At 43.4% G+C, this 24,788-nt stretch overlaps 1 protein-coding gene across 2 annotated transcripts in view; it reads right to left on the reverse strand.

Annotated features, from left to right (window-relative positions):
- Positions 1 to 275: 275 nt before the first annotated feature.
- Positions 276 to 24,788, reverse strand: part of ELK3 (ELK3, ETS-domain protein (SRF accessory protein 2)) — a 53,458-nt gene continuing 28,945 nt past the window's right edge. The window contains exons 1-3 of one of the 2 annotated variants that reach the window (XM_011990303.1): positions 14,351 to 14,441; positions 10,089 to 10,211; positions 276 to 2,968 (exon numbers count right to left, since the gene is read on the reverse strand). In XM_011990303.1, the coding sequence (XP_011845693.1) occupies positions 2,870 to 2,968; positions 10,089 to 10,211; positions 14,351 to 14,386 (258 nt within the window). In that variant the 5' untranslated portion in view covers positions 14,387 to 14,441 and the 3' untranslated portion in view covers positions 276 to 2,869. Of the gene's footprint in view, positions 2,969 to 10,088; positions 10,212 to 14,350; positions 14,442 to 22,090; positions 22,886 to 24,788 lie in introns of those variants that run through there. The other variant, XM_011990302.1, reaches the window with a different exon arrangement.

The raw sequence follows: 24,788 nt of genomic DNA on the forward strand, positions 1-24,788 counted from the left end.
AAAAGAATAAATGGTAGATTTGATTTTTCCCTACCTTCTCACTTCCTCCTCCTCAATACAGAGCATTTGATAGAACTTATTTAAATCAGGGGTCTGCTTTTCGATAATTACATTTATTTCTTTAAATATGTGTATTTAAAACACTTTTTTTTTTTTTTTTTTTGACGTGCTGTCTTCAAGGGTAGGTGACAAGACTCATTTTCCAACTTGTATCCATATGGAAAAGTGGTTTGGGTCACCCCAAGCAAATGGAAGTAAGCCAATCCAGTTACCTCTAAACATCTTTTATCACAAAGTTTTTATTGAACAAAAATAATATGACAGTAAAAATGATACATATATGAAAGTGAATGAAGATCTGCAGTCATAGAAAAGATGTGTACAAAGAGACCAACATTCAGGTTATATAGTTCTATAAAACTTTTCCCATAGCAGTTTAACACTGATTAAGCAGACATAAAAAGGAAAAGAAAGTCATTAATGTTCTTTGAAACCTATTTTCTGAGTAAAATACTTCTGCTAAAACGCACACACACACAGAATGAGGCAGAGCTATACGAGTTCTTCAGTTCCTCCAGTTCTCTATTTGTGTTACAGGAGTGTTTTCATCCATCAAAAAACTGTGGTATTTTTGCATTTGTAATAAATGGATCTAGAGCATACATTAATCCCAATTTCCGAAGGAAAAGAATCAGATCTATAGTCATTTAAATATTTCCAATCAGCATTTACATAAACAAGTATACTAAAAATAGTATTTTAAGTTGAGATTTTTGCATATTAACTTCCTTTAGTTTGTCTATAAGAATCATGCATTTTGGATGTGTTCTCTTATCTGACAACACAATTTTAAATGCTTTGTCTTTATGTTTTGTTTTACTAATAACATAGTTTTGAACCAGTGATTACTTACAGCTAGGCATGGGGGAAACAGAATTGGACTGAGCACCAATCATTGTTCTACCTTCAGTGAGCTGTGCCGCCTTAGGCAACTCCCAGCTTCTTCTGTGCACCTGTCTTGAGCTGGAAACAGGTAGTGGGAAGCATTCTCAAAGGCTCCTTCTCAGTAAATATCAGTTCCCTGGACCAGCTCCTTTTATTGTGGTACAGAATTATTATTAGCCTATGGGGTGGGGGCGGGGGGACAGTAGTGTCTATTGGTGGATTTTGGAACCAGTGTCATTACAGTCAAGGAGGCATAATAGAGTGCTTGGATTTTCATCCTTTGATAAGGGCCCACATCCCCACATACAGAGATGCTCAATTCCAATTGAGAAACCTCAGAATTTGTAAGTATCAAAGCAATATTCTGGTTTTTTTTTTTCAGAAAATTCAAGAAATGTGTTTTCTCAAACCTCGTTTTTTAATCCTTTCTCATAATACTGCGACTTAATGCCCAGTTTGGATCATTTAGTCACATTTCAAGTTAGTTTTTATCACTTATAGTTAAGGATTATAATTAATCTTGAATTTAGAGCTTGGTGCTTTTCAGTTTTCTTGGTATTAGAACTTTCCTTCATGTACAGGTGTGGTACCTTTGGACTGGTGCCTGCTGATTTTCTGATGGAACAGAAAATAGGTCTGTATTATCACTACTCCAAATTACATTACACAAAAGAATTTACTGGAGTGTGCCAAGTTGTTATCAGTTCGGTTCCACGATGATGAGGTTCCTGTAGAATTTTTCATCTGTCAGATTTCCTTCATTCTCCCCATAACTTTAGTAATATATAAAGCAGTGTATCCTCTCTCAAGTTCCACAAGCAAGGCCTTTAGTACCTCCAGTTCTCTATTTGTATTACAGCAAGTTTTTGATCCATCAAAAATTGTGAATACCTACCTATACTGATGAAGATCCCTAGTGTTAAAAATTGTTTCTTTGTTGTTTGGGTTCATCACCAGTCTGTGAGCTGCTTCCAAAGCATTAGATTTTTAAATGTTATAGTTCCAGGGGAATCCCAATTTATGCTGACACAGTAAATATATCAGATGGTCAGGATTCTCTATGGAAAACTGAGAAAACTAGGGCTAATTTTTTGAAATAAGAATATGCTAACCTAAGAGATATTCTCGGGCCTGGAATAGCACGAACTTGATGTAGCTTTTCCATCTCAGATTTTTGTCTGGGAGGCATCTAAAAGATACTGTAAACAGCTAAGGAGGCTAGCCTTTCAAAGTTCATTCTTTCGAAAATGCACTTTAGAACATTTTCTTTTATCAATGTTTATTGTCTAAATATGGCTTAGTTTATTATAAAAACATTACTTGGACATTTACTGAATTTCAGTTCAAAAGAGGTTCTAAGGCAATTCTTAATACAATTGAAAGTAAAAAAGAAAATGTGATATGAATATGCTTTCATATTGCCCACTGGTGAAAAATAATGAAATTCTACTAGAGAGCTGTTTGATACTAATTTTCATCTTTCAAACATTTCCTCTTAATACTAAAAAATACATAAATCATTTACATTAAATGCAAAGGAAGGCACAGCTGGTTATAGTCTATATAAGCACACAGTTTAGCATATGCAGAACTAAAGAGAAAAAAAGCTTCACATCCTTATTAGTTATACTGAAAACCATTAAGAAAAGTTCTTCACTGTCAACAGTGTTCAACACTTAAGAGCTAAAAGGATATAAAAACAAAAACATTAAAATTCACTTAATGCAAAAGATTTTCATATATACTTGAATATATCAAAAACAGTTTTTAAAATGCTAACATAAATCTAGACTATCCATGTTATGAAAAGTGCAAACCAAATTAACAGAGTTTCACAATGTCCTTCTCATGACACAGGTAAACTAGCCCATGGGGACAAATTTGTTTCATCAGTTAATGAGTCCTTAATTGTCACCAGACGTCATCAGGATTTCTGAGAGTTCGAAGAAAGCAGTACTGGAGAAGCAGCTCTGTCCAGACTGGGGATTGGCACTGGCATGTGGCCATTAAGCAGTGTGGGGAACTGTAGGGGACAAAAGATTTTTACAATAATTACTGCAAATCCATTGCAAAAAACTTAGGTTCTTTACGTTCCCATATAGTCCATAGCAGTCCACTTCTCATCACTCCTGTGATAGAGATTAGTTGCCAGTGTTTTTTACAGAATAATTGGAAGATGACAATGAGATCAAGATTACATAGAGCAAACAAAGGATAAGGCCCACAAAATGTCCCTAATTATTCTATATGCACAGGCTACTAGGAAAAAATATGTAATTTATATGTTGCTAAAGCATCTATTTTTTAAAAGTTCTAAGCTACTCAGGATGCTGATAATGCTACAAATATTAAAAGAATGTTTAATATTAAATATGAAAATAATGTTTTGAAAACCATAGACTCTTTATATGTGACTCAGTAATTTCTAATACTATATTTTGAAATTTGCCATCAGTTTTTCAGGGTACTACAAAGATGATTCTTGCAGCATTTATTCTTCTAAAGTAAGAAATGTATTTAATCTTAAAAGATTTCGAATAGATTATTTTGGAGCTAAGAAGGTATTCTTTCTAATTAAAATATCACACTTAGATCACTCATAAGTGACAAAGAGTAAAATTAATTTCTGTATTGTTGTTAACTAAGATGATAAATAGTAGGATGATAGTATATGCTCTGATAATGAGTTTCAGGTCTGAAACAAATACTACTTGCAATTAGATTTGCATTGTTTAGGATGTGTCAAAAAGATCTCCTGGGCTGTCTTTTCCAGCTTATTTCCTATTTAGTCCAGGTAAGTTAAATATTAAACTTCAGTGCCAAATATCAAATTACGGAGCCTGGCACATGTTAGAAGTACAACAAATACTTGTATTTAAGTAAATATGTTTTTGCAGTTTTCAAACTATTTCAGTAACTTGTGTCAGGGCTTGTCATTTCATTTGATATCTAGGAGCTGTAACATAAGTTTTGTTGTCCCCATTTTACAGATGAGAAAACAGATTTCAAATAAGTTCTGTTGGCTAAAGGTTACACAGCTAATAAGCAACACAGTCAAGTTTTAAACAAATCTTTCAGTACTAACATTGCATAACTTTTTATTTTGGTAGGAGTTGGTATCTTTAATTACTGTTTTAATTTCTTTAATGGTTATTGGTATATTCAAGGTTTTTCTTTCTTTTCTGGAACTTTGGAATTTTAATTTTTTCTAGAATTTTATCCACTTCAACTGTATTATCAAATCTATGCACATACAGTTTATACTCTTGTTTAAAAAGGTCTGTGCTACTAACCACTCTACTGAGTTAGAGTGAACAATGGAAGATGAGCAGATTTTAAATTTTCATGCTTTTATTTATTTTACTTTATTTAGAAATAGGGTCTGGCTCTGTCGCCCAGGCTGGAGCGTAGTGACACAATATTGGCTCACTGCAGCCTCCACCAGCCATCCTCCCACTTTAGCCTCCCAAGTAGCTGGGACTATAGGTGGACGCCACCATGCCCAGCTATTTTTGTATTTTTGGTAAAGATGAGGTTTCACCGTGTTGCCCAAGCTGGTCTCGAACTCCTGAGCTCAAGCAACTGGCCTGCCTTGGCCTCCCAAAGTGCTAGGATTGCAGATGTGAGCCAGTGTGCCTGGCCTGCAGTTTCATTCTTTTCGTTTATTTGCATCTTCTCTCTCTTTGGTCTACCTTATTGGTGTTTTCAAGAGAATCAGTTTTGGTATTGTTCATCTGTTTTGCAAACTAAATTGCTGATTTCTGCCCTTATTATTTTTGTATACTTAATGGACATAGTTTCTCTTGATTAGCCTGGCTTTTCTGACATATTTTTTAGTCATCTTTATTAGGCTCTTGTCCTATGACACTCCCCTGTTTTAAACTGCAACATTTCCCAAACTTTTGTCCCCAGCCACCTTTTCTCCAGTACCATGCTTGGACTTGACAACAATTTCCATTTTAGACATCTCCAACCAATGCCTCTTTCCCACAAAACCTGCTCTTCTTCCATTGCTCACTCTAAGTCAGTGAGAATGGTGGCTGGGACCACAAACTTAAAGAGTCAGTGCTCCACCACTTACTTACTAGTGTGTTATCTTGAATAAACTAGCCAATATCCCTGTGCCTTAGTCTTATCTTTAAAACAGAATTACTGGCAGTATTAAATGAGAAGCCCCCAAAAGTGCTAAGAACAATGTCTTGCACACAATAAGTCATCAATCATCAACAAATGTTAACTATGGTTTTTTGTTTTTTTTTTCCCAGACAGGCTCACTGTCGCCCCGGTTTGAGTGCAGTGGTGTGCTCATGGCTCACTGCAGCCTCAATCTCCAGGGCTCAAACAGTGCTGCCACCTCAGCCTCCCTAGTGGCTGGGACCACAGGCACACACGCCAGCACACATGTCCCAAGTTTTGTACTTTTTTTTTTTGTAGAGACAGGGTCTTGCTGTGTTGCCCCTGATGGTCTTGAACTCTTGGGCTCAAGTGATCCACCCATGTCACCCTCCCAAAGTGCTGGGATTACAGGTGTGAACCACCATGCCCGGCCTTAACTACTGTTATTTAATAGCATTTCCAGTATGTTAATCACTTAGTAATCTTTGCCTCTTCTTAATTTTCACTACCTACTTACTACTCAGACCCATCTCAAAGTCTGCCTCTCTTGAGCTCACCTCTAAAATATCTTCTAATTATATCCTGTGTCCAATGTTCTAATCTCAAAGAGTGATTCTCCCTTCAATATTTGTAGTATCATTTCCTCTGGCCAGGTATGGTCGTTCACACCTGTAATCCTAGCCCTTCGGGAAGCTATGGCAGGAGGATTGCTTGAGCTCCGGAGTTCAAAACTAGCCTGAGCAATATAGCGAGACCTCGTTTCTACAAAAAAATCTTAAAAATTAGCCGGGCTTGCTGGTATATGCCTGTAGTTCCAGCTACTTGAGAGGCTGAGGTGAGAGGATTGCTTGAGCCCAGGAGGCAGAGGTTGCAGTAGGCCAAGATTGTGCCACTGCACTCCACCTTGGGCAACACAGCAAGCTCGTCTCAAAAAATAAAAATAACAATTTCCTCTTATCTTACTGTTCCTTCCACTTTCTCTTCAGTTCTTCCTCCACACTAATATCAGTGATTGTTCTCCAAAACAGAGATCTCATCCTCCTACCTCCAGCTTAAAAAGCCTAAACATTTAACAGATAAAGGGAGAAACTCCTAAGCCTATAATCAAGGCCCACAGCTGCGTTTCCGACCTTATCTCCTCTCACCTGGTCCCTTCCTAAACAGACTTTCATGTCCCAGTCATTCGGCTCTATTCATCTAAATGTACTCGATCGAAATCCTGTCCCTTCCTCCCAGCTCAGGCGCCACTGCTTGCTTGGAACCTGTCCAGTCTCCAGCTGGAAAGAGCGTGTCTGCCCCTTACTTTCTGCAGCACTTTGTTTACTCATCCATTATTCACATATTCTATGTCCCTACAGTCCTTGTCGCAGAGCATTGCAAATATTTGCTGGGTTAGATTTGAACTAAAAATTACAGCACACATTCTTAATTGAAAACTTAATTAGCTCTACCTTGTTTCAAGACATACCTATTCCTACTAGGCATATTCCACATTGGAACAAAATCTATTTCAAAAGTCATGGAACAGACATCCTTAGACAAGAAGAAAATACTAAACTGTCCAAGAAAAACTGAGTTCACTTTATAAATCAAGGTTCTTTGTTTACATTTAGCACAATGTCTTTGGTGCCTCTCTCCTTACCTAAACATTTCTCAATTATAAAGCATACCTCTGCCAGAAAGGCGTCTTCTCTCTCTCTCCTTGGAATTCTTTAATATCTGCTGTAACCTGCTACAGTAATCTCATTAGGGGCCCTTCTGTACAAAAATGCTTCAGCTCTTCAACTATTACCCTGAGGAAATTCTGATCAACCTTTCCAATCATGATAATAGGAAACTGGCCAGCGTCACTTAAAATGTATAAGCCAAGTGTATTTTTTGTCTTCCTTCATTACATCTATAGCATACATGAAAGAGGTTTGTTGTTATTTTGAAATAAAATTATTTTCATCAGTTTAAAAGGGATGTTGGCCAGCGTGGTGGTACGCCTATAGTCCCAGCTACTCCAGAGGCTGAAGTGGAGTTGAACCCAGGAGTTCAAGACCAGCCTGGACAACATATTGAGACCCTGTCTCTAAACTTTAAAAAAAAAAAGGTTCTTAAAAAAATAAGACACCGCTGATAGTAATCTGAATTCTGAATATGTATCAATTATCAATTATATTGTCTAGTTTTAAAAATCAGAAAGTATTATTCCTGTACCAAATTTTGTTGTTTACCATTCTTGAAATTGCTATTTTCTACTTTTGCCACACTCAATCACTCTTTTCACAGGAAGAGTTATAATATTTTAAAAGGCAAAAAGTTGTTTTTCCTTAGTCTCATGGATCCAGCCACAAACAGAAAGCCCAAGGTCATACAACCTGTCAGCCATCCGGAATACCAGTTTGTCTTTCATTTTTTTTAGGGTTGTATTCTGAATGGCTTCAGAAAAGAGAACAGGTCCACCTGGTGAAATTAAAACTCTAAGCAGGTAGCCTTTAAATGCAGTAATTTCTGATGCAGAATTCTAAATATAAACTAGGAACCTCTGGTCTGCAGTGCTTCTCAAATTGGTTCCTGGACTGCGTAGTATCACTAGGAACATGAAAAAAAATGTTTTTGGGCCAGGCACGGTGGCTTACGCCTGTAATCCCAGCAATTTGGGAGACCAAGGCAAGCGGATCAACTTGAAGTCAGGAGTTTGGGACCAGCCTGGCCAACATGGCAAAACCCCATCTCTATCAAAAATACAAAACTTAACAGGGTGTGGTGGTGCATGCCTGTAGTCCTAGCTACTTGGGATGCTGAAGCAGGAGAATCACTTGAACCCAGGAGGTGGAAATTGCAGTGAGCAGAGATCACACCACTGCACTCCAGCCTGGGCAACAGAGAGACTGTGTCTCAAAAAAAAGTTTTTATCAGGCCCTATCCCAGACCTACTGAATCAGAAACTCTGGGAGTGGGGCCCTGCAATCTTTATTTTAACTCACCCTCTAGGAGAGTGAGTGCTAACTTTGAGAACCATTTGTCTACAGTAGTTACTGAGGACTGAAGAAATGAGGGTGTGCACGTATCCCAGCTCCCAGAGATTGATAACGTGTCGAATCACTGTAGACATGAACCATCATTTACTGTTGGGAGAGTTGGGCTGGAAAAGGTATCTAAGACAAGGGATCCCAAAGAACCCCCAGCCAATAGTGCTCCATTGCTTTCCTAGGGGGTTGCCAAGGCCTGCACCAATCAGGTGGCAGAATTCCCAGTAAGGCGAGAAATGAGAGGCCACCTATTATTCACAAATACCTACTGAACTCTACAGAAGCTCTGTGTTAGATTCTAGGATTATAGTATAACAATCCCTACTGCCATGGAGTTTACTGTAACCAAACAATTTCTTTTTATTCTATTAATTTTAGAATTCTGCTGCTCTAATCTTAAGACTTTCAGGAAATGAGGTGTTTTTATCTCCCCACCAAAAGATTAGTATTCCTAATTTTAAACTTTCCTAATACAACATTTGCTCATTGCTTTTTGCTTACTATTTCTAGTTTCTCTTTTCCTACCTGAGCTGAAACTGCTAAAAATCAACATGACTATAGCTCAATTTCTTGTGACGGGAATAAGGGCTGGGAAAGAGACAGAAACCCAATTACTCCAAGCATATGGTCACTTCATGACACCCTACCCCAACCCCACTAGGAAACCAAAGCAGCAAGATGGCAATCAAAACCTCTTTAGTTCCACCCTTATAAAGAGACCCTAAATCCCAGCATGTACAGCTCCTGGCACAGAGGAGGTACTCAGCAAACATTTAACCTTGACAAGCAAAATGACCAGCTCAGATGATCGTGAAGACTTGCACTTACCTTTTCAGACTTCTCTTTGTGAATTCATTTAGACAGTCAGTAATTACTGAGCCTCACTTGTACACCAAGCCATGTGCCAGATGCTGGGGACACCACAGTGAACAGGATTCCTTTCTGGTCTCGAGGGCCCATAGTTTAGTGGGAAAGATTGCCAGATCAACAGGCAATCATAATACAAAGTGCCACGTGCTAGATGCAATGGTACCCAAAGAGCTGCAACTAACTCAGGGTAAGCCACACTGTGGGGCACAGGATACAGACAAGGATGATGAGAAATGCTAGAATTACGGAAAGAGGGAGTTTGCACTGGGTTCACCTTTTCTTCAATCCTGTCCCTAGGATCCTTTCCACCTATACTCAACATATTCAAACAGTAACACCTTAGTCAGTGAATAATGATCTGTGGGTCTCAAGGAGGAAATACTGACTTCTCCATGATAGCAAGTGACGGTCCTGCAAGATTCTAGTGTGTGAATGAATAATGAAGGTGCTGCCTAGTATGGAGAGTTCTGTAAGATAAAGCAGCTAAGTCTTCATTATTTTTTAACCAAATGCCCTAGATTCTCCTTTTTCATTACAGAACAAGGAGCTTAATGATGATTCATAAAATGATGCAAGCAATTTTTCTATCCCAGGATGGGGAAATTGTTCACTATTTTTATTTTCACTTTATGTCAAATGAGCTGCTACATTAACTAGGAGGATTAATATTTTAAAATCTTGTGTGGACTTTTATAAATAATTTTTATTTTCATTTTATTTTAAATAGAGATGGGGTCTCACTGTGTTGCCCAGGCTGGTCTCAAACAATCCTCCCACCCTCAGCCTCCCAAAGTGCTGGGATTACAGGTGTGAGCCATCATGCTGGCCTAAAGTCATTCGACTTTTAAAGTTTTGCCTTTTCCTTAATAAATTTCCTGTTTTCATAAACAAATGAAAATATGTAAAACACTTCAAGAACTTAATTGTTCCACGTATGGGCATCTGGCATGAGTATGCCATTTCTGCCTCAATGAAAGTGTCTGCCTCTGAAGGGCGTGCAACCCCATTAACATGAACCCCCTTTGGACATTTAACATTTTAACCCAACACTGGGCAAAACTCATCGTTACCTCTGCAGGATTTAGAGAAAAAACCATCCCTCAGAAGTGTAATGTTTAAAAGTTCATTCCGAACGCTCACCTGGAACAGCGTGCTTGGCCCTTGCAGCCTGGCAGGACTCAGTGGAGCAACTGGACTAAGGCTGCTCCAGAAATGTATGCTGGAGAGCAGCGGACTCGGAGTCAGAAGCAATCCATTTGGTGTCTGGGAAATAAAGCAAACAGACTTCTTCATATAGGTTCACCTGACTCAGGCCGTGACCAACAGAGCAGCAGAGAGAGGTCAGGTAGGCTAGGCATGGACCAGGAAATGACCTTACCATCTCAACTGGCAACGTTATTTCTGTGGGGCTGTGAACAGTTTAATTTTAATTTTCTTTTCTTTTTGAGTCAGTCTCGCTCTGTTGCCCAGGCTGGAGTGCAATGGCGCGATCTTGGTTCACTATAACCTCCTGGGTTTGAGCAACTCTCCTGCCTCAGCCTCCCGAGCAGCTGGGATGACAGGCATCCACCACCACACCAACTAATTTTTGTATTTTTAATAGAGAAAAGGTTTCATTATGTTGGCCAGGCTGGTCTTGAACTCCAAATAATCCGCCCACCTCGGCCTCCAAAAGTGCTGGGATTACAGGCATAAGCCACCAGGCCAGCTGGCTAATTTTCTTCAATGCTAATTTTATTAACACTTTCATAAAGGAAAAAGGTATTGACACGTTACCTTCCCTAAACATTCTGGTGCAAAATTCAAGTTTGTATCAACTTTCATCCGAATGGTTTGTTCAACTTGTTTCCCTTCCCAGATTAAACAAGAAGAATTAGTATACAAACAAAATGGGATCCAATAAAGGGGCTTTAGTTCTTCTTATCTATACTTTCCTGTTTTTCTACAGTGGACATCTATTACTTGGGTTACAAACACACGGTTTTAAATGGTCTCCATATCCACAGCTGTTAAGGATTTGGGATTTGCTGTTAAAATACCCTGTAGTAGCCTCTTTAGAAGCTCTGAGCCGGGTTTTCCAGATTCCATCTGGATGTGGGGTCGATGAGAATTCATTGCTCTGGCAATGGTTTGGGTGGGGGCAGGGAGGGCCCTTTCTTGTCAGATTGGGTGTAAAGCCAAAACCCTGGGTTTCCCAGGAGAGTTCCAAGGACTGCATTTGCTTGCACACATGCAGCAGGAGTCCTCGCCTGCAAGCCAGCTGGAGGGCAGAAGAAACACCCGCCCAGCTGCTAAGTCTGCATGGCTTTTATTCTCAGTGGAGACGAACTCCCCAGCCCAGGGTGGTTTTGTACCTTTGGAGACTAGAAGGAGCCCCTCAGTGGTTTTGTGATGTCAATAAGGTGCTTTGTGTCAGAAGAACCACAGCAAAGGCGCCAGCCTTTCAGATTGCACCATGCTGGATGCTAAAGTGTTATTTTTTCCTAGAATTGGCCTCCGTAGCGTCATTAATTACCAACAGCATTTGGCTTAAACCTAAATTGAAAGGTCTGCTCTGTTCAGCAGAATGGAGACAAACATCCAAAGTTCCTCAAACTGTGAAGCTGCTGAAATGTAAACACATTTATACCAAATTATTTGAGTCGTTGGTTCCATGGCATTTCCTACATACTCAATGACCTATGAGGTTACTAGAATAAATACATGTTTTGAATAAGCTTCCCATTTGTTCTAGTCCAAGGCAATTTCACAAGCATGCCAGGCCATCTGGCCTAACAGTTAAAACTTAACGGCTCAGCATGGGCTCTGCCAGGGTTCCAACCTCAGAATCACTACTTCCCAACCAGGTAACCTCAGGCAAGCCACCTAACCTCTGTCTCAGTTTCCTCATCTGTAAAATGGGGAGAATAAAAATGCCCACGTTACAGGGTTGTTGGGAAGATTAAATAAGCTGATCTACTGCAAGCTCTTGTAAGATATGTGCCTGGTATACAGAAATGCTCAACAAGGGTCAGAGGCGGTTAGCTGGCTAGGTACGCTAGGTACTTCATACATGTTTTTGAACGAATAAATGGATTGGTAATTAACTGAAAGCATACATGACATACTTACTAAATGTCTTTCATCTATGTGAGGGAGAAATTCTCAACTGTATACAGAGAAGGACTTAATCCTCTGAAACAGACAAACTGAACTGAGTCAGCCTGGACTTGGAGGCTACTCTCAGTTGTGTTAGGCTCAAGGCCACAAGCTCAGGTGTTCTGAAAACTAATATCTGCATGTTACTCTGGAGCAAGGTTCCAACCACAGTATGTCACATTAACATGTAGTAACCAGTGTGTTCAAGGCCTCCTAGTTTATCCATCAATGAAGGCTCTCAAAGCTCTAAAGAGACAATCTTCTAAACCACAAAACACAGCTATCCTTCTCTCCTCCATGGCCATCATATACCCATCCTTTTTAATCCTCTGAGCAATGTACAAGGTCTAGAATTTCTATTTCTCTAGTCTAAAATGTATACCCATGTCTGGATTTGAGATGTTTGCACATTTGTTTCTAAGGAATACATGATGTACTCAGACTACAGTAGCCTTCTGTTTCTCATCTTTAATATGTCTGAAATGTCTTCTATAATATATGCAAATAAACACTGTAAAATGACTTCATTCCTTCCTCTTCCTTCTATCCCTGAAGTTCTCCCTGAAAATCCTGTGACCTTAAAGAACCATGTGGTTTCTTTGTTAAGGAAAGTTCCTATAACGCGTGCCCTGGGTTATCCCCGGGACAGTGTGAGACTTCACAGCCTCTCTCCACACACTCCAGGAGTCAGGCAGAGTGGGCTGAGCCTGAGAGCCAAGGGCTAAGGAAGCCACAGCAAAAAGCGCTGTCTTCTTTCCTTCCCCAAAGACAGTCTCGTTTTAACGAGCATGGCAGATAAGGAGCTCCTAATCCCATAGATCCGGGAAAGAGAGTAAGACCCTCATCCCAAGATCCCCTTTTCATTTTCCCCACTCAGTTCAGCTTCCACTTCCACTTCCACTTCATAACGTCTCCTAAAAAGGCTGCACATCTGAGCGCGCCAGGGTGAGCTGGCATCCAGGCATGCCCACCTGCGCACCCCTGCCCTGGCCCTCTACCTCCTCCTCTTGCCTTCCTCTGCCCATCAAAATGCCACCTCCTCAAAGGACACTTTCCTGATCTCCCCTCAACCACATGGGATTTCTCATTTCTGAATCTTTGTAACACTTTGTGACCATTTTTTTCTTAACATTTAACATGTTCTGCCTCATATTACGGTGATGGGCACATTTTTCTTATACCTCTTTCCGTAGCCTTTTGGATATCTGCTCATCTTTATTCCTCCTGTACTACTCAGCTCCTACATACTGATGAACTGGAGCCATCCGCAGCTCTAGCTGGGTCCCCCCTGGCTTATCGTTTGTTGGGCATCTCCACTCGGGTGCACCACCATACTCAAACTTCATGAAGCTCAGCACCTTCCCACATCAGTGTTTCTTAAGACTCTTCCCCTTCTGTCAACAGGACCACCGTGTATACACTGCCTCAACAAAGACTGACCGAGAGTGCAAACTGTGTTTCAGGTGCCACAGATGAGGATCAAACAAGACATAATCCCTGCACGCAGAGCCCCATCTACCACCTGCATCCCAGTCCCCACCGTGCAAAATGCCTTTCAATAACTGCAAGCTCCGGACATAGCTTCTGGAGGCGTCTCACAACTGGGTCTCCTGTTTATCCCTCATTTCCATTCCTGCTGCATCCAAGCCCCTATCACCTTACAGATGGCATTCCACAACAGCCACCCAGGCCAGTCCACCTACCTCTGGTCTCCCCATCTATTCTGTACCCCATCACCAAATCAACCACCCCCAAACATGAGTTCACTCAACATTCAGTCACAGTTTCAGAAAGGATGTGATGTCCTCCTTAGCCACAACAGAAGGTTCCCCATAACCTGGTTTCATACACTTGCTAACTTCTGAGGACTAAGCTCTGATTTTTTATCTTGCCCAAATTCCTACGCAGGGGTGTAGGGAGTCATGCCCTACAAACCGTAAATTTTCATTTGACCCTATATATGGTGACTTACTTTTCAATCTGACTCTGGCATAGTATTATGAGACAAGGAAAAAATATTTAACCCCAAAATACATTTCCTTGCCATACCTTGAAATTGCCTGGCAATTTCATGACGTCTCATGCCTCCCTAAAATATACAAAACCAAGCTGTACCCCGACCACTTGGAGCACATATTCTCAGGACCTCCTGAGGGCTGTGTCACAGGCCATGGTCACTCATATTTGGCTCAGAATAAACCTCTTCAAATATTTTACAGAGTTTGACTCATTTCGTCGACGCTTTCCTCCCCGAACCCTCTTACTTGGTTTGATGTGTACTGAGCTTTCCTCATATGCATGGAGGACCAGCCATTCCAACCCACCAGTCCTTCAATGCTCCCTCAGAACTTCCCTGACCACCCAGCCCAGCCCATAGTTCCCTGGGCTACAGGCCCTCTCTACAAGTGACCTCATCCATTCCCATGGTTTTACCACCCCTTGCATGTTGATGACTCCCTAACCTCCTCTCCAGCTCCAAAACACTCTCCCTCTCCAGATGCAGCTGGACTTTTCCACCCGAATGTCCTGTAGGGTCCTCAAACTCAACATGGCCCCAACTGGACGTTTAGCCTTTTCCCAGGGAACTTACTCTTCCTCCCATGTTCCTCACACTCAATTCTGGCTCTCCCCGCTCCTCCCACCCAGTCAGTCACCAAGTCCTATTGACGGCGACCCCTCCCACCATACAGACTTAAATACTCATGGTCTTTTGCCTGGAATATTACAATAGCATCCTACTTGGATCCAGCCTTCCCCCTTCCCAATCTCGCCAACAGGGTGATTCCTAAAACAATTCAGACTGTCACTCATACCCCTTCAATGCTTCCTACTGTTATACCTCCCCTAATCACAAAGCTATTTCACGTATCTATGCCTTGCCTCAAGCTGTTCCTCTGCCGACAATGCCTTCCTCTCCCTGTCTACCAGAAAAATTATCCTGCCACAGGCTGATCCTTCAACACCCTGAACCAGTGGTCTCATCCCCTCCAGGAAGCCCTCTGGACATTCTTCCTCCATCTCAGGCAAAGTTAATACCTTCCTCCTCAGGATTCCTTTTGCAACATGGTATTCCTTTTGTATAGCATCTGAGATACTAGATGAAGTGACTTAAGGTAAGTTATGAGCTCCTAACTATTAGAGACTATTTTATCCATGTTTGTAGCCCCAGCTCCCAACACAGCGGCTTACACATGATGAGTACTCAGTTCATGTGTGTTGAACTGAACTAAACGATCTTGCCTCTCAGCTCCCAAGGCGCTTCTCTGCGCTGCACGTTTGACTCTTGCCAAGGGCTATTGTTGTGTGTGCATGTGTATGCCTTGTTGTCATGGCTAGATCCTAAGGTCATAAAAACAAGCAACTATAGTTTTGGTTCCTTTCTAGGCTCTGTTATTGCTCAGTAATTATCTGTTGATTCTAATGAGATTTTTTTTTTCACTTATACCTCTAGCAGCTGGTTATTTACGTATTTTATTTATTTTTGAGACAGAATCTCACTCTGTCGCCCAGGCTGGGGTGCAGTGGCACAATCTTGGCTCACTGTAACCTCTGCCTCCCAGATTCAAGCGATTCTCCTGCCTCAACCTCCTGAGTAGCTGAGATTACAGGCATGCACCACCATACCCAGCTAATTTTCTTATTTTTAATAACGGAGTTTTGCCATGTTGGCCAGGCTGGTCTTGAACTCCTGACCTCAAGCTATCCACCCACCTTGGCCTCCCAAAGTATTGGGATTACAGGTGTGAGCCACTGCACCTAGCCTCTAGCAGTTAGTTTCCAATCCAAACAAGTCGAAATTCCTTGGCCAGTCCTCCATAATTTCACACCACCCTAAATTATAACCCTATGCTATATATTGCCCCATATGCTGGACAGCAACCTGTAAACTCATGAGAACAGGAACGGTGTCTATCCTGCTAACCTCTGTATCTCCAGGTACCTAAGCGAATGCTTAGTTTTCAATGATTATCTCCCAAATGAATACACGATAAACATTTGTTACTGGACTGATTAAAGAAGACGCACAAGTATTTGCTGATCACTTGATGTGGTGATCTGAGATACCGGTAAGTCACTCGGGCTTTAAGAAAGTAAAGGACAGAGAAACAAGGTATCTATTTAGCAGGTTGTGCCCATAAATATCTGTAATCCTAAGCTCCCACAGATGCCAACAGAATCCATGACAATGCCACCTTGAGGTTAAAAAAAAAAGTCCTCAAATAAAAGGTGATTAAATCTCTGGAAACCCCTAAAGTTGTCTGAATGCAAGTGAAAACATGGTTTTAAGGTCTTTAAAAGGGGCGTTAATCCCACTGACCCTATGGAAAAGCGGACAAAATGGAGACTCCCATGGGGGCCTAGGGTAGCTATAGAAAGGGGCAGGGGAGGAAGCAGGCCAGAACCAGGGACATTAGGAGGCAGAGTCATAAAGACTGGGGTGGCTGTGGCATTTTCTTAAAATAAGACAATAATGAAGTTTGCCACATTGATTGACTCTTTATTTTTTTTGTGAGATGAAAGTTTCGCTCTTGTTGCCCAGGCTGGAGTGCAGTGGTGTGATCTCGGCTCACCGCAACCTCCGCCTCCCGGGTTCAAGTGATTCTCCTGCCTCAGGCTCCCAAGTAGCTGGGATTACAGGCATCTGCCACCACACCCGGCTAATTTTTGCACTTTTAGTAGAGACAGGGTTTTGCCACGTTGGCCAGGCTGGTCTCGAACTCCGGAACTCAGGTGATCCACTCGCCTCAGCCTCCCAAAGTGCTGGTATTACAGGCATGAGCCAGCGCACCCGGCCCAATTGATTCTTCCTTTCATGAAAGATTTCTCTATGGCATGTGATGCTGTTTGATAGCATTTTACCCAGAGTAGAACTTCCTTCAAAACTGGAGTCAATCCTCTCAAACCCTCCCACTGCTTTATCAACTAAGTAACGTAATGTAATGTAAAGTTATGTAATATTCTCAGTCCTTTGTTGTCATTTCAACAATATTCACAGCATCTTCACCAGGAGTAGATTCTATTTCAAGAAACCACTTTCTCTGCTCACCTGTAAGAAGCAACTCCTCACCCAATCAAGTTTGATCAACAGATCGCAGCAATTTGGTCACATCTCCAGGCTCTACTTCTAATGCTAGTTCTCTTGCTATTTCTACCACATCTGCAGTTCCCTCTTCCACTGAAGTCTTGAACCCTTCAAAGTGATCCATGAGGGCTGGAATCAATTTCTTCCAAACTCCTGTTAATTTTGATATTTTGACCTCCTCCCCCGAATCATGAGTATTCTTAATAGCATCTAGGGTGGTGACTCCCTTCCAGAAGGTTTTCAACTGACTTTGCCCAGATCCATCAGAGGAATCACCGTCTATGGCAGCTGTAGCTTTATGAAATGTATTTATTAAGTAATAAGACTTGAAAGTCAAAATACTCCTTGACTCCTGGGTTGTAGAACGGATGTTGTATTTGCAGGCATGAAAAACATTAATCTTCTTGTGTATCTCCATGAGAGCTCTTGGGTGACCAGATGCATTGTTAATGAGCAGTAATATTTTGAAAGGAATCTTTTTTCTGAGTAGTAGGTGTCAACAGTGGGTTTAAACTATTCCATAAACTGTATAAACGGATGTGCTGTCGTCCAGGCTTTGCTGTTCCATTTACAGAGCACAGGCAGAGTGTATTTAGTAGCACTGGCTTCAACTTAAAGTCACAAGCTGTACTAACAAGACTCAGCCTGTCCTTTGAAGCTCTGAAGCCAGGCATGGACTTCTCCAGCTATGAAAGTCCTAGGTGGCATCTTCTTCCAATAGAAGGCTGTTTCACCTACAGCGAAGCTGTTTGATGTAGCCACCTTCATCAATGAGTGTAGCTAGATACTCTGGATAGCTTGCCGCAGCTTCTCCATCAGCACTTGCTGCTTCACCTTGCACTTTTATGTTATGGAGATGACTTCTTTCCTTAAACCTCATGAACCAACCTCTGCTAGCTTCACACTTTTCTTCTGCAGCTCCCTCGCCTCTCTCAGCATTCAAAGAATTGAAGAGAGTTAGGGCCTTGCTCTGGGTTAGCCTGAAAGGAATGTTGTGGCTGGTTTGATCTTCTATCCAGACCACTAATATTTTCTCCGTATCAACAATCAGGATGTTCCACTTTCTTATCATTCATGTTTTCACTGACGTAGCAATTTCATTTCCTTCAAGAACTCTTCCTTTACATTTACATATTTAACTGGCATAAGAGCCCCAGCTTTCGGCCTGTCTCAGTTTTGGATATGCCTTCGCCATCATCATTTTAGTTCTGGATTTAAAATGAGAGACGAACAGTTCTTGCTTTCTCTTAAATACTTTATAGGCCACTATAGGGTTATCAATTGGCCTAATTTCAAAATTGTTGTGTTTCAGGGAATAGGGAGACCCGAGGAGAAGGAGACACAGGAGAGCAGTTGGGACACGCACAACACCAATCAAGTCTGCTGTCTTATCCGGGTGTGGTTCATGGTGCCCCCAAACAATTACAATAGTAGTATCATAGCTCACTGATCTCAGAGCACTAGAACAGACATAATAGTAAGGAAAAAGTTGGAAATGTTGTGAGAATTACCAAAATGTGACATTGAAACATGGAGTGAGCATGCGCTGTTGGAAGAATAGCCTGGCGCTGATAAGACTTGCTCAGCGCCGGGTTGCCACAAACCTTCAATTTGTAAAAACCACCAATTATCTGTGAAATGCAATAAAGCAAAGTACAGTAAAATGAGGTATGCCTGTATGAGGTGTAGTAAGGTCCCCGAGGGAATGGTAACCATGTGACACAGGCCACGCCAAGGCTCCCTTACTTCTCCCCTTCTTCCCGCCATGTTTCTAGCTGGAAATAACCAACCTTGGGAATTGTACTTTCGGGGTATAGAGTTATTACAGCACACACAGCTTTCATCTCTTCCAAAGCCCACTGCTCAGCAAAGCTTACATACAGCCCACAGATTACCAAATGTTTATGTGCACACAGCATCACACTGCACACAGCACACCCCCAACACACACACAGAGAAAAGGAGAGTTTCTGGGACAGAGTGCTCAGGTAGGAGGAAAACCACTGAAGCCTTGCCACTGCCTGTGGAACACCCTGAACCCCACAGTTGTCCTTCACTCCCGAGGCCGAAAGGAATTCTGCAGACCGCCTGGCTGTTGACAGTCACGCTGTTTCTGGCTGTCACTTGGAAGGTGAACTACTGGGCTGGTGCTGGTGGGTGAGTTTCTGGAGCACCCCCTGAAGCAGCTCCCAGGAGAGGGAATCTGAGAATCCAAATCTGATACTGACACATACCCTAAACCTAAACCACCCCCAGCTTCAAGACATCCTATCTGATCTCAGGGAGACCACCTGGGTGAAACCCGCTGCAAGAACTCAGCTCTGAATAAGTACCACACCCCTGACTCGCGCCCAGGCCCCTCTGGTGTCTCCCTCATTGCTCCTTCTCTCCCTCCCTGTTGGCTACCCATGGCCATGCCAGGAGCAGAGCCCACACTCTGGGACCTGAGGGAGGCTCAAGGTGGGGTCTGAGTCCCGAGGCTCTGCCATCTCCCAGTGTAGCTGGTGACCCCCTTAGTTCTGTGCAGTTTAGAGGACTGCCTGGTGCCCCTCCCACTCCTTTGACCTGAAGGTCCTCTCTGAGCCAGGTCCCTTTACTTCTACTCTCCTGCCCTGGGTCCAGACCCTGTCCCTTGCCTCCCTCCCCTTAGGATTATTTCTGGGCTTCCTAGCACTAAACCATCAGGGCCCCACCCTCACAGCTTGGCTGAGGACCAGGCACCCTCACTGCCTCAGGTACAGGTCCCCTCGTAAAGATCCTGGCTTTCCCATGCCTTCCCACCTGGTTTCAGGCCACGCTGGTGACTTCTGGCTCCTGGCTGTGCCCTTTGCATCCATTCATTGGGCATCTACCCTTGATCCTTCTCTCACGCCCTCAGCCCCACCAATGGGAGCCATCCCTCCATCCACATTATCCACAGGGCTGGCTGAGCTGACTTCCTCTGAGACAGTGCTGGCATCTACCTCACTCTGTTCTGAGGTGATCCAGGCTCCCAGGGAACAGACACCTAAATCAGAGCTGGCCCTGGCGTGGCTTCAGACCCTTCTCACCCTGACAGTTGTAAACACACAGGAGGCCGGGGGAGGAGATGCTCAGATAGTCGACCCCTGGCCCTGCCTCTCAAGTTACTCCCCTGAGCTACCTCAAGAGCTGCTGTTTCTGAGCCATTGGCTCAGCAGCCCGTGGTCACTCGACAGCCTTGCTTAATTGGAAGATGCCTGATTTAAGAGCATGTTTGCTCACTCTGACCTATTTCCTGATCCGCTGGCCCTCCCCTCTGTGGTGGCACGTGTCACCACCAGCTCACAGCTTGAGCTGTCATGAAATCCCTGGGCAGAATGCAGTCCAGCGAAAGCATGGAGAGGAAAGTGGCCCAGAGCTGCTTTCAGGTGCTCCAGGGACGGCCGTATCACTGCCTTCTCGCAGCGGGAATGCATTTCATTTGAGAGCATGGATTCTGGAGGCAGACACTGGATCCAAAGCCACCTCTACCACCTATGAGCTGTGCGACCCTGGACGAACTAGTTTACCTCTGTGCCTTGTTTACCTCAGCTGGGAAACAGGATGCTAATAGCAGCACAGGTTGAGCATCCCAAATCCAAAAATCCCCAGATCCCAAATCCTCCAGAATCTGAAACTTTCTGAGTCCCGACATGACACTCCAAGGAAATGCTCATTGCAGCATTTTGGATTTCAGATTTTCAGATGTGGGATACTCAACTGGCAAGTATCATGCAAATATTCCAAATCCAAAAAGATCTGAACTCTGAAACGCTTCTGGTCACAAGCATTTTGGAAACAGGATGCTCAACCTGTATCCACATGACAGGGCTGCTATTGAAAAACAAGGCAATGCATGTAAAGTGTCTGGAGCAGTGCCTGGCACACGTGGGAAGCCCGTCATATGCTGCCGTGGCTGCTGCTGATGACAACAGGGACAACTATGATGACATGACAGAGGCAGGGGACGGGTGCAGCTCCGCGGTTAACAATGCTACCGGGTGTCACCATCTCACAAAGCCTGGCCACGATCCCATTTTCCACATGTGGAACCTGGCCCAGAGAGCAACCACCCACAGTCCCACTCCTAGGAAGCAGGGTAGCCAGGAACTGAATCCAGGTCTGTGAGCCTAAAACAAATACTCTTTTAACCTCTGCCACTAAAATTGCATCCAGTTTTCAAGGGGAAGGAGAAATATGGTTTCCCAGCACCTACTACGCCTTTGCGCTGCAATTGTCAGCTGGATAAGAAAGAGCATCTGAATATTTGATTTAAAGGAAAAGGGGGCTTTCTCCTTGGGACTAATAACAACGAAGGCTTTTTTGGCTCTGCAAGCTTGCTTTCCTCTCCCCAGCGCTGTGGCCCGGGGCTTTCTCAGAGTAGTGCTGCTTTCAGCGAAGCAGCTGTTTGGTGCGGCCCCTTTGTTTCTTATTACCTATGCTATGACCACAGCTCCACACGGACAGATGCGATGGCGGTATCAGTTGACATCTATTTTCTTGTTAACAGAACACAAGTGGCTCCTTATTAAATGCTCCCAGAGAAGACTCTGCCATAAAAATTTCATAAAGCCCAAGCTCCTCCTGAAACGTAAACTGGCCCGCTCAACTTTCCCTGGGAAATCGCTGGTGAGATCTGCTTTGTCGGCCAGTGTGCGTGTTCCACCTATGGTCACTTTAGGCCCCTAAAAGCAAGAAACCAATCAAGCATCCCACTAGAGTCGACAAACCAAACGCTGTCTTGTGTGCATCCCTCGGTCTGAGGATGGAAAAGCAGGTTCCCTTCATATTTACACAGTGACCTTGGTATAAGTTATAGGATTACGTTTTGAGGGACAGAAGGAAGTCTCTTTAGCTGCTCTTCCTTTTTTGCTAAGCCACTGAGGCTGGCTGTGGCCGGGATGACAGGAATGACTCTTACCTGTGCGGTGAAGAAGGCTGGGGTGAGGGATCCCGAGGGGAGGGCTGGGCTGTTGAGGGCGATGGAGCCAATGTCGGTGCCGGAGAGCACCAGCGGGGGCGCTGAGATTTCCAAGCCTTTGGGTTTTTTGGCCTTTGGGGGAAGAGATGGAGACTTGGTCTTGGAGCCCGATGACAGGTTCAAGGGCTCCAGGGAATCGGAGTCATGGCAGGCGGCCTCCAGGAAGAGGCTTCTGTGTTCAGAAGGGAGGGGTGAGTTGGGGGACAGGGACGGGGACCGAGATGAGAAGGGTGAGGCGGATGAAATACTGGCAGCGTTTGGCAACATTAAAGAGGAGATCTTGGCCGAGACGGATGAGGCCAGGAAGGCGGACGCCGCCGCAGCCTCTGACGTGGAAGGCAGGGACACCACCGGCCTGGTGACGTGTTTGTCGGTTTTATTGGTCACAAACCTGATCACAGTCCTGACTTCTTCCACGGGGGGGCTGTCTTCGGGCGGCTCCTCCAGCTTCTCCGTCTTGATGGCCTTAAAGGCGTCTGGTGGGTTCTGCAGGGAATTAATGGTGAAGGACGAGTACAGGCCTGAGTGGATGTATTCGTTGCGGCTCGTGCTTTTGAGGGCGGCCAGGCCGTGTTTGTGGGGCTCACGGCCCTCGGGAGACGCCTTGCAGTCGCTGTCCTGCAGCAGAAGGCTCTCCCGGCTGATCTCCACCGCGTGAGGATCCATCTTCAGGATCTCCGGGAAGGAGACAAACTTGTACACAAACTTCTGCCCGATCACCTTCTTGATGATGTTCTGCAAATACAAAAGTAGACACTGAAAATCTGAGCGCACCCAAGAAACCATGTAAGAGCTCATGATAATGGTAAATGTCGCTGGCAGAAGCACCAAAATGTTCCTGATTTACATTCTTGGCTAAGGAGAAGTGGAAGGAGGAATAAAGTTGGAAGTAGGAGAATTAGAGGTGCATTCCAGTTCTGCCATTACTAGGGTTGTGATCTTTGGCAAATTAAGTGCCCCTTTGAGTTTCTTTGTCTGCAAAGTAAGGAAGATGATGATGAGGATGATAATTATTATTTCTTAGACAGCATCTCACTCTGTCGCCCAGGCTCGAGTACAGTGGCACGAACATGGCTCACTGCAGCCTCGACCTCCCGGACTCAAGGGATCCTCCCGCCTCCACCTCCTGAGTGGCTGAGACTACAGCTGCATGCCACCACACCCCGCTAATTTTTATATTTTTATTTTTTGTAGAGACTGCATCTCACTTTGTTGCTCAGGCTGGTCTCAAACTCCTGAACTCAAGCAATCCCCCAACCTTGGCCGAGTGAGGATTATTCTATGTAATAACATAGTAACAGTTGCCATTTATGAAGCCCTTATTATGTGGATGGGATTTTTCATACCTTATCTCATACAATCTGAACAGCAATCCTAAAAGGAAGGTGCTGTGATTCCTATTTTAAAAATTAGGAAAATAAGCTTAGAGTGCTTCCGTAACTCACACAGCCACCTGGTAGGAAGTGAAGTGGTAGAGGCAGCGTGTCCTTAACCATAATACAGTATTGTCTTACCTACCTCTGGGAGTCAGAAGAATTCAATGAAATAATAATGAGAAAGCATTCTGTAAGCTGGAAAGCATTATAAAATGCAAGTTATCATCATCAAACACTACAAGGTTTTCTTAACTCACTTGGCCATTTTTTTGCTTTTTATTTTTTTGCCAAGAAAGCTACTGGAGGAGGCCAGGTGTGGTGGCTCATGCCTGAAATCCCAGCACTTTGGGAGGCCAAGGCGGGCGGATCACCTGAGGTCGGGAGTTCGAGACCAGCCTGACCAACATGCAGAAACACTGTCTCTACTAAAAATACAAAAATTAGCCAGGCGTAGTGACGCATGCCTGTAATCCCAGCTACTTGGGAAGGCCGACGCAGGAGAATCACTTGAACATGGGAGGCGGAGGTTGCAGTGAGCCGAGATTGTGCCATTGTACTCCAACTTGGGCAACAAGAGTGAAATTCTGTCTCAATAAAAAAAAAAAAAAGAAAGAAAGAAAGAGCCACTGGAGGAAAAATGAATTGTCTACTTTGGATATCTGTGACATTCACAGACAATATTTTTAGTTGCTAGAGTCTACTTCTGGCTCTTCAGTTTATGGTTCCAGCCCTCAAACATTAGGATATAAATGAAAAGCAATAATCATTGCAAAAGTTTTTGCAGCCCTTTGGTAGAAGGGACTTTATATTAAAGGCTGTGCTGTTCTTGAGGTTTATTAAATGGATACCTTAATTCCCTGCCGAACCCACTGGGTTCTATATTTACCTACCAAATGCTTGCTGTGTGCCTTGCCCTATGGATGAATCTTGGGGTCTGAGGAGCTGAGAGAGGCAAAGATGGTCTCTCTCAAGCACAAAAACCCAGCACCATCCTATGGGAAAAGGACTGTTTCCTTAGAAACTCTTCCACCTAAAACCTGGGTATGAGTAAGGAAAGATCATTTTGAGGAGAAGAGCTTTAGAAGCAGCTCTGATTGAGTGCCTGTCTTCTGTACCAGGGGTTGTATGTCAGCCACCTCATTAGATCCCCACATTAGCCCTGATGGAGGTGGAGGGTGTCATCCTTCTGAAACAAACAAGACCCCAGAGATGGGGAGTCATTTGCCCAAGAACCACCAAGATGGACAGATTCTAAAGCCTAA

Source organism: Mandrillus leucophaeus, unplaced genomic scaffold (genome assembly GCF_000951045.1).
Source record: "Mandrillus leucophaeus isolate KB7577 unplaced genomic scaffold, Mleu.le_1.0 Scaffold377, whole genome shotgun sequence".
Taxonomy (NCBI): Eukaryota; Metazoa; Chordata; class Mammalia; order Primates; family Cercopithecidae; genus Mandrillus; species Mandrillus leucophaeus.